Raw genomic sequence first — 11,149 nt, forward strand, 5'->3', positions numbered from 1 at the left:
CCTATGAGATCTACATGTCTTTAGGCCAGAGGTTGTTTATTAGTCTTTAGCCAAGTCCCTGGACTTCCAGCTAAAGGAAATAGTCGTGCTAGCAGCCCGGGGATTTGCCCTGTGGCCTGAAAAAAACAACAATGACCTGTCTGAACTTAAAGTGCATCCATCACTTTAACCACATTTGCAGAAGTGAAGCCACAGTGTATATTTTCATATGTATAAAACTTTATCACCACATTTTAATGACTAAAATAATTTTATTTTAACCATATAAGGTGTATAAATGTTCTTAAAATGACAGTGAAACTCCTTAAAAATAATTTAATGTACTTGTTTGTTTATTAAATGTACGACATTTCTAAATATGGGTCTGTTTTTTCCCCCACAATATGTGGTTTAAAAAGACTTTGACCGAATAGTGGAAAAGAGTTTTGTGTTGGTTTTCCCACTGCAGGTTCATGGCCTGGCAGGAGATGAACATGGGAATTAAGGATGACAAGTGTGTACAGGGGTTTTGTTATCCTCATACAAATACCAAGTGGTGCTGGGCAATAAAATGATTTAGAAGATTTGATAAGAATTTGCACAATTTTCTGGTTTTATTCAAACACGTTTAAACTTTTAAGCCATACTGCTGATGGCAATTAAACATTACTAGGGATGTACACAGATAGACACTAGGTGGTGCTAGAGAACCTGCATTTTTTCCCCTCTGGACAAAAAAGTATTTGTGCCATTGTACCATGTAAATACCATTTATGAATTCAAAAGCCTATTAAACCCAGAGTCTAGATCTTTGTAATTTTGCTTAGACATGTAGCATCAGCTCATTAGATCCTTGCCCTGGTGAAGAGCAACTAAACGAGTGTATTTACCTCCTTCACCAATCGGCTAGTTAATTGCATAAACGTCTTTAATGGCCTCGGCCAGGTGCCAAGAAAAGGTTTAAAATGCAACTCTTTAATTCCATTAGAAAAAAATGTAATGCTTTTTATAGATGTCATTGTTTATGTGCTGTAATGGTCCCTGTATGGAACATCCATTTGTCCTTTTCTATGACTACTACTGCACACAGGTTACCTTTTGTCTCTTAAACATTTAATTTAAAAGCAAACATAAGGCCAAATGATCACAATTTGTAAAAAATACATTTTAATAAGCTTCTATTCATTTCAAGTGGGGCGTGTAGATTAAGCTGCATTTTTAAATTCTGTGTTTATCTAGTGCTGCAAAAAAAATTACCTGAAAATCTAAGCATAAAAATAAGATGATCTGTCAGTGGAATAAGAGGTTTTAACCTTAAAATAAGATAATCGGATATTATGTGCTAGAAATAAGATAATAGATTTGTGTTGTTTGATATTTGACATATAAATCTTCAGTTCATCTGCAATTGTCATATATACCCAATAAACCTAAAGATATTCAGGAATCCTGGATTTAGTTATTTATTTAATTGACACCAGTGTCGCTTTGGTACCTATGGATTGCAGAAGATCGTTAAGACGTCAGCATTAGGCATGTTTGGCTGTTGGTGGTCCCATGCGACGTATAAGGTGCCCTTTTTCCAACCTGAGCACCTGCCCTATAAAAATGTCTGTGCACACCACTGAACATTACTATACGGAGGATACAGAACTAGCACTGGAATGATTATTAATTATTGAAATAATCCTCAACTAATCAAATTGAATTGTTACCAAAAGTAATAATGGACATTAAAAGATACCATTTGGTGAAATAATTACATACTTACAACTTTATTTAAGGCAAAACTTTACAAAACATATATACATTTTACATTGAAGGTTCAAAAACTTCATTTTAAGCAAATAAAATTACATGTTTGTAAAATGCATCTGTCTAACATTTTGGCCATTTACAATTTATTCAAAATGCACAATAATTTTTGTAATTATGATATTTGTTTATTTTAAAATGTTAATGATTTGAAGTAATTTTTTAAGTCAATAGATTAAATTATTAATATTAAACATCTGGAAGTGGGCCAGGGGCATTACTAATTGAACGCTCCTCATAACTTAGAAATTAGAATTTTAACTGACAATCATTTTACATTAATAACCAAAATTGTTCATTGCTGGAAAAATAAACCATGTTTTTGTCAATATGATTCAGCTTTAGTGTCAAACAGTCTGAGCGAGGTTAAAAATTTATTCACAAACTTAGAATTCTTATTTCAAAAACTTCTATAGAAGAAATATTGATCTTCTGATTGAAATTTGATTTCTCTAGAGTTGCAGCATTCACAGAATATTTATATATAAGGAACAAAACAGGCACCTGGTACAGCGTATTCAAATGCCTCTTTTGCAAACTGAAATTTGCATTTCCATTTTAAATTGTCCGTATTAATGTGTTTGTCCTTCTCTTGCAGGACATCGAAGAGTTCAGCTTTGTGACACAGCTGGCCGGCCTCACAGACCACCTCTCTGTGGCCATGAGACTGGCTGTTTCCACCGGGGAAGAGGAGCCTTAGATCCATCGCCTGACTTTTAGGACTTCTTTCATTTTACTGCCATGGAAGAAGGATTAATTAATTAAATGAAACCAGGAAGTTCAGAGTTTACAGATACAGAGCAGCATGGGGAAAGACTGGAGGGACAGCGAGTGGATGAGTAAATCAGTGGAAGAACGCTTTAAAGAAGAAAGACGAAAGTGAAAAGAGAAAATGCTGACAAGGAGAGATACGCTGGGGGAATTCAGAAAGGAAGTCAGAATTTTTATTTTCATCTTCCCGGGTAAATTACCCACAGATTCACACTGAACACTGCGACTTTGAGACTGTTGGCCTTTTCCTCCGACCCTCCTGAGTCCAAAGGGTTTGTTTGGAGTGTTTCATGTAGCCAATGCACACACTTGTTTTATCGGATCTGTCTTAGGACGTAGATAAAGTATGATTCTTATTTTTATGACTCTACCTTCAGGGACAGCTGGATGGTCATTGTTCAGTGTATGAAAGAAGAACATAAAACTGAGGTGAAGCTGCTGACCAGCCTTTACAGTGACCATCTGTGACCTTGTGTTGTGTTTCTTCCTTCCCTGAAAGTTTTCGGTCAGTTTAGCTGTTGGTCGTCTTCTGCGCTGACCCCCCTCACATCATTCCCAAAACCTCAACAAGTGTCTTTTTTTCTTACCAACTAAGCTCACTAAAACAAGAAAAGAAATGAGTTTCTATTACAGACGCTCCACTTTTTATAAAATGTATAATGCCTGTTTAATATGAAATTATGTTTCTAAGGGACGGTAAAGGTTGGATTCAATGTGATGCTCTCAGCATGTTCTTTAGATATTATTAGGATGAATTTGAGGAGAGTTTTTTTCTTTTTTTGATAAAGCTCCATTGATGCATGAAGGTTAAAGGTTAACTACACTGTTATAACACCCTGACTTGAGATTGGATGCCTCAAGGTGCATTTTGCCCTGAAACACTCACTGCAGTATACTATTGTGCATGTTGAAAACAAAGAAAGGAGTACAAATGAAGAACGGGAGTTAGATAACAAAAGCACACAACCCCACTTTCTGCAGAAGATAACAGTTTGTAGGAAACCCTAATAGCAATCATCATCATTATGACTGTCCCCAATAGAAAATGGCTTTGTGATTAGTTAGAAATCTGTGAAGCTGCATTGCTTTATTTTCAATTATTTGTCACATAGATTTGTCCGCTCATTAACCACATTTCTATATAGGACAAAGATAACCCTGGTTAACACACACACACAAAAAAAATGTTTTCTAAATTATTGAGTCTATTTATTATAGAAGTGCAACAACTGTATTCAAGTGTTGGAGGTCAAAACAGGTTTATATCCATGTATAGGAGTACTGATCTATTATCTTTAATTTAGACACATTTAAAGGGCTAGAAGCTAAAGCGGCCTGTTATAAATTCAAGACTTTGACTAGACCCACTATAAAATCATCATTGATCATTGTGTGACCCATTCCGAGGTTGATATCACTCACCATCGGCCCTGTTTTTAATTCAGTGTTTAACATCGATCAGGTTTTATCAGAAGGGGAGGGGACAAATGTTTCAGGTCTTATAATCACAAAATACCCTTTAGCTGGTTAATCCCTCACTACAGTTCATGACCATTTTCAGGGGAAGGTTTTTACTTTTATTTAAGTCTACTTGTGAATAATTCCAACAGGAAAAGACTCCTAAACTTGAAGGATGAGCTTATGTTTTTTTTTTTGACACACGCCAGGGAACTTTATGACCTTTAGGTTCTTTTCTATAGCTGCCTTCAAACCTGGCACGAATATGACAAATCAAAACGCACGTAGACAAGCCTCCTATCTGATGTTAGGGACAGATTTTAATGATAAATGACACTTGTTATGATAATAATTAAATATGGATAGCGGACCGTCCCCATTAGTTCCAATCCTCCTCATGCTAAACAATGTTTACAGTCATTTTTAAGCACCAACCTTCTTCTGAGTCACTCCAGGGGAGTCCCCAGACTGTAAACTGTTGTAAAAACACACAATTATAGACAGGTTGCAGAACTGTGGCCCCCTGGGTATAACAGCATCTGAATGAGTCAGAAACATACCAGGTGTTGTGTATGATAGTTCTTGTTTTACAGTGAGTCCAGAGGTCACCTGGCAGCTCGGCCACGCTCCGTCTCTTTATGACTCACATATTGTAATAATGAAGAAAATACTATTTTTCTGCGAAATGGTTTGTTTCATATTTTCTGATTCACTAATTGTGTGGTAATGTACAGGTTGTTTTTTCTCTGATCCCAGAAAGGTTCTCTTCATTTCCTTAGAATTGCAGTCTTTAAAAAGGGTGAAAACCTGTTTCTTTCATGATTAGGCTTTTAATGTCAGGAAATTAGAATGCTGCTGCATGTGTTACCACAGTTTAAAATATTTAAACGCTTTGATATACAAGAATTGTTTAATGACACATACATTTGAGGCGTCCTGGTTGTTTGGCTGCAAAGCAAATCCATATCATCACCCCTACACCACCGTGCTTGCCAGTTTGTATTAGGGCATTTTTATGGATATGCTTTTTTTTCCCTCCCTTTTCTCACTACATGCCACCGTGCATTATGGCCAGACGTCTCTAATTTTGTCATCTAAGTCACAGCGGCTTATTTCTTTCAGAAAGAGGACGCTATCTCCTGGTAAGCCACCCAAAAAAGCCACTTTTTGGATTTTTACCATCATTTCAATACTTTTAACATGATAACACGAGCTAGCTGGGGGCTGTAAAAGCTGAAGTTTGTGTGAGCAGCAAAAGTGATTCTCTAAATCTATTTTATAATCTTTTTTTTCCCGCTTTCGCATTGCGTGTGCTTCATAGCAGCTAACTGCCAGAGCTCCTGCTTTTACAGAGGGGACGTATTAATCCAGTGCATTATTATTATGACCCGAAGCTTGCTGGTTTCCTTCAGAAAACCAGCAGCAATTGTATACGTTGTTTTCATACTGAGCTTTATTCAGTTTTGATTCTTCTTTTTTTAATAACTCAAGACTGGGTGGAATGTTTACACTTTAGATTAGACTAAAACAAAATATTTGTAAAAACCAGCTCATATTTTTCATTTCTTAATATGGAAGACCCAAGAATAAGGAAGAGGGTGTACTTTTTATTTTAAAGGTATAGTTCAGGATTTTCTTTTTGTGGGTGGATCATCAAAATAAGTGGTCCTCCTAATTGTCAGTCATTCTGGTGATATGTTTACGCAAGGCCGTCTTACGTGCTCTTCCCAATTTTCACTTACCGGTGAGTCTGACATAGTGGAAAAATTGTGACCCTGCCTATGAAAACCCAGCTAAAGTCATTTTTTGGTGAATCTCAACTTAATGTATAAAACCATTCTACACAATGTTAAGAATGTATTCTGAAAAATTCAGATTGATATCTCTAAAATTCACAGAGTAGGGATATCAATCTGAATTTTTCAGAATACATTCTTAACATGCAAACTGCAACTTTTAAACAAAGCGTACACAAGAAGAAATGGGCTTGTGCATGCTCTCGCACGCGTTTAATAGGCATTCCCTGCCGGGAGCAGGTACAGGGTTGTGCATGTGCTTTTTTTTGTTTTTTTGAGTGGAGAGGGCAGGTCTTTTAAAAAAATTCGCAAAAAATCCTGCACTATACCTTTAACTAAGGCAATGTAAATTAAAAACTTCTACCGTGTGAACTCCTGTGATTAATAAAATACTGGCTGGCCTATTTAAGAATTTTAAAAATTCATATTCATTACGTTTTTTTTTTTTTCAGTTTCTGTTTATATGAAATAAACAAACTAAAAAAAGTAGTACTGATTAATTGAAATAACAAAAGTGACACAATGCCACCATTTAAATAAAAGTTAAAGATATTACGTTATTTGTTTAGTATTCAAACTATCTTGAAATTCATACATTTCTAAAAACATTTTTGTTCAGTATTAATGCAGAGAAGAAGTGAGATAGGGCCACAACATTTAGCAACCAAGTGTTAGTTATATGTAGAAATGATAAATAACAGCATCAAAACAAAGATGAAGAAAAACTGAGCTACTCTTTGAGCGCAGTTCAATGTCCAGCATTATGGCAGATTGCTTATTATGTTAAAATAGAGGTATATTTTAATTTTGTTTGCTGGGCAGAAAAAAAAGCCCTTTTTGGTTGAAAGCAAAACACTGGTTTACTTTAAATCCACATCTCCATCCTTAGTCACAAGGTTACACGATTTAGCATCCAAATTCAAGGCTTTTTGATTTAATTATATTTTAATCTTTTTTTTTCTTTCTTCAGTCCAAATGTATGAAATTTTAAAGACTGACTACAACTGACTGCTGACAACATTTGTTGCCAAAGTCTCAGTATTATTATTTAGTGTAATAGTGATTCTTTCGTAGAATTATTTCCTATTTTTTTCTAACAGATTTGCATCAATTTAGCTTGCACATTATTAGAAATAACACTCAGTCAAAAAAATGTCTAATGACTTTATTGTATGATCATTAATTATATATAAGGAATTAATGCTTATTTATTTTCAGATGTATATTTTAAGACATTAAATCTAATCTAAATTTTGATTTTAAACGGAAATATAACAGATAAAGCGTAATTTCATCTGCATACATGGATATCAGAGCCTAAGAAATGGGAAAGAAAACCATTCCCTGTTGCATATACAGTAGCTGTTGGTTACGGTTCAAGTGTGGAGTTGTGAGCTGCCAGATGTACAATAGCTGTCTCATTTCAGGTATAGCTTTGTTTTTTTGTTTTAGTATTTTGCAGGTCCGTGTTTAATATAAAAACATTCACAAAAGTTTGAATTGTTTGACGGTTAACTTGTAACAATTTATAAAAATCTAATTTAAAAATGCCATTTATGATCAAACGAAAAACACTGCTGTGTAAGGGTGCTGTCCGAATCAGATAAGTCGGACTCTTGACAGTCAGGATGTTTGATGCATTGCAACTTTGTCTTTCTTCTTTCGATGTGGAATCCAATCAAACTGACTTACATCTAGTAGATATTGCTGTTAGTTCTGCTCATGACAATCAGGCAACTGGAATTAGCCATTCATAGTCCCTGCATAATTGCTTAAAAGCCACAGCGGGGCAGAAATGTCCAGAAGTCTAACGTGTCCTTGTGGAAGATGGTGACTTAAGTTGTAGTTTTGAAAGACATACATGGAGGTTTAACATTGGCACTTACACAGTGATTTAATAAGGCTTAATCTCCACAATCATAGAGATCAGGTCTCTGATAGCATGCCTGAGAAAAATGGGTTTTTTGATTAAAATGTGCCCTTTTTCATGTCAACATAAGATACAGTTAGGAGTTCATCTCTAAGCTTGCATACCTGCATGTACTGTAATAACGCTTTACGCTTGTAGTCTCCGTGCAATTTATGCCTCACTTTGCTATCCTTTTCTGGTTTGACTTTTCTATGATTTTATGTTTTTTAAATAATTTTTTGTCTTTGGTGGGGATTGTCTATCTATGGGAATGTCTAACTTGGTCTCCGTAAACGAAAGAGATCAGTTAGTTTTCTCTTGCTGATCTTCATCAACAAACTGCTTATTTTCTTCTGCTTTTCTAAGATTAAAAAAAAAGAACATTCCCTTTACTTTGTGTGTTGTCTTAATTTGAGCATTCTGAACTCTGAATTTGAGGGGTTGTGGGCGATTATGAGTGGAAATAATTGTTCAGTGTAGGAGCCACCCATGACATTAACTCTGAAATAAGGAAGTGGTAAATGGACCACAGTATAAACAAAGGGAGAGGGCGTTTTAAAGTTGTTTAGGTCTTTATTTCCTCTTTTTTAATGTCAATGAATATAAATACTACTCTATCTGGTGCACACCGGACACTCTGTCTAAATGTCTCTTTCAAGACGAAAACCTTTTTTTTTCTTGATGACGAAATGAAAGAGGAAAGCAGAGGTTCTGCTTTTCATTAACGAGGGAGACATCTAGCTATTTAAATTTACACTTTGTGAAACTCCCTTTACAGTGAAACTCTGGTCCCTTACTCAACCACAATAAAACATTAAGCACTTTTAACCAATGGAAGGTCAAAGTGGTTGACCTGAAAATATTGCACAGCTGTTAAAAAGAAATAGAGGATTTGTCCAAACATAAATAAGAACATCCAGATAGAAACAAGTAAGACATTAGTAGAGAACAGACAGGATTTAGTGCAATATATCTGGTAAACATATTTGCATTGAATTAGGCTATGCCTGGCAATAATGGATGACTTGTGCATTAGAGACAGGATTCTTGGCAATTTGTCATCTGGTATGGTCTCTCCCAAGTCCTCCTCCCAAAGTAACTTAATCGAGTCCATAGTTTGTGGGCGTAGTAGTGTAATTTGGATGTAGTTAAAAGAAACTTCCCTCTTCACACTAGGAAAAAGATGTCTAAAGATGAACGACCAGGATAGAGGGGAAAAGCTACAGACTTGTTGGTTTTGGAGAACAAACTTATCTGAGATCTGCTCCAAAGAGGCAAAAATGTTAAACGTTTTTTAAAAATGTTGGAATGTCAAATTTTGCACTGATTTGATAATTTCTACAAAATGCTCAAAAAAGGTGAATAATAATTCAGAAGGACTCCTTTCAGTTTTTACCTGAACAAGCAAGACTTCATTTCAACTATCAAATTTGAAGAGTTGGTTCATCAATGCTTAAAATAGCTGCTAAAAACAATCTGAGAATATTATTTACAACAAAAATAGAGGTTTACATTCATATTCTGCTCATGCAACTTTAAAAAGTAAAATATAATAAATACTATTAGATTAGAAAGAATTACAATTGATTTAAACATGTCACACCTGCAAAGGTTATAACTAGTGTTTTTAAAAGGTAGAAATGTTGAGAGGAAAGAAACTGAAATGACAGATATTACAGCTACATATTATAGGACAGTTCCTAATACTGCTCGATGCACATTGGAGGTTGTTTTAGTTGTCTGAATGTCATAAAATGTGTAGGAAACAAGCTGTATGATCTATAGTTAATTCTAACAAAACCAGTGATGTTTTTTTTTTCTTCTACAAAAAAAAAAAAACAACAACTTCGGTCTAAAAACACCAATAATCTGACACTGTTTTTATACTGTCACTGTGTTCTGAAAGAACAAAAAAATATATAATAGAAGTAGGGGCAGACTTAAAGAAAACACTGCAAAGTGAAGTCATACAGCTATGTGAAAGAGTGGGAGTTTCATGTGAAACTTCCACTTTGAGTCATAATAAAAGTTCAAGAAGAGCAAAGTTGCAACCTTACAAGAATATTGTTAAAATAATACAAAGTTTTAACACTAGTAGAACTTTATTGTTATTACCATCATTATCTTCTCAATGAGGAGATGAGGAGTTCTGCATGGTGCATGGTGGTCTCAAAAGTCCACAGTAACAACACACATAGGGCGCACCGCACCAAAGGGCTCGGCGCACATTTTGAAGGAAAAATAAAGACGTTTATATGCGCCTTAAAGTCGTGAAAATACGGTACATTTAGCATCTAGTAAAGTTATTATCAGTTTAACTGACCAGATGATTGATCAGGCAGTTAAAGGGTCTAATGATGTCAATTTATTCTTGAACTACCAGGACTTTTTTCTTGTAGACATAATATTAGGGTGTGCACACCTTAAAATCAATAAGTTGTTGAATATATTAAGATTTAATTGAAATAAAGTAAACTATACCTGACATTTGCCTATTTACATCTTAAGCTAGAGTTGAAGCTGGCACCAAGTTTTATAAAATTAACAACACTTAGTAGATAAGTTCTTGCAGCTAGTGATAAACAAGCTTGACTAGTGATCTGAAAATAATTCTCTTGTTGGGTTTTTTTTTTTTTTTGATTGTACAATCCAAAGCTGAAATTCCCTCAAATCTGTAATAGCAGTCCCTTTGCATACAATTAAACTACTGTTATTTTAAAGCTTGTATAAAAATGTCCCCAAAATAACAAAATTTTTTAAAGAAAAAAAAAAAAAGAGAGCAACATTCACAACAAAAGCATTCTTTTCCTTTTTCTTCTTATTATTTTTTTTATTATTAAGCTATTTTTCTTTTAAATATTATGTTTTTTCATTTTCTGGAATTTCTTGCATCATTCTAAATCATTGTGTTCAATAAACAAAGACATCATTATTTCTTAAATTCTTGACTGTTTCAAACACTTATTTTTATGCAATATTTAATTTTAAAGCCAAATGATCTATCCACAGGTTCTGCCACTGAGTCTGTTCAGTCAGCAATAACCTTGTTATTTTCATTTCATCAGGTTAAATTTTAACACTTATTTCTGATCGTTGTTTTATAGTTTATTCACTCTAATACCTTAGAAGTAACAGTCATCAATTTCCAGAGAAAACACTCCAGAAATGACTGTGGATACCCTGAAAGCAGAAGTCAGCTTTTTAAACACAATGGTCTGACCAACTCAATACGTGTCATTGTTTACATCAGGCTTTGGTGCCTGTATGCGATCAGAAATAGACCTAATTAAAGATACGATAAAATGGTAAATGGCCTGTACTATTTATCACTGTTTTTCAAGTTAGGACACTTGAACAAAGCACTTTACACTATATTCAGCCATTCAATCACACACTGATGGTGGCAATCTACAATTTAGCC

General features: G+C 34.6%; 1 protein-coding gene across 1 annotated transcript in view; it reads left to right on the forward strand.

Annotated features, from left to right (window-relative positions):
- The window catches only part of smpd3 (sphingomyelin phosphodiesterase 3), a 104,704-nt gene extending 98,914 nt beyond the window's left edge, over positions 1 to 5,790 (forward strand). The window contains exon 10 of the mRNA XM_015372241.1: positions 2,393 to 5,790. Coding sequence (XP_015227727.1) covers positions 2,393 to 2,494 — 102 coding nt within the window. The 3' untranslated portion in view covers positions 2,495 to 5,790. The remainder of the gene's footprint in view (positions 1 to 2,392) is intronic.
- The last annotated feature ends 5,359 nt before the right edge of the window (positions 5,791 to 11,149 follow it).

This window comes from Cyprinodon variegatus, unplaced genomic scaffold, assembly GCF_000732505.1.
Source record: "Cyprinodon variegatus isolate N-32 unplaced genomic scaffold, C_variegatus-1.0 Scaffold70, whole genome shotgun sequence".
Taxonomy (NCBI): domain Eukaryota; kingdom Metazoa; phylum Chordata; class Actinopteri; order Cyprinodontiformes; family Cyprinodontidae; genus Cyprinodon; species Cyprinodon variegatus.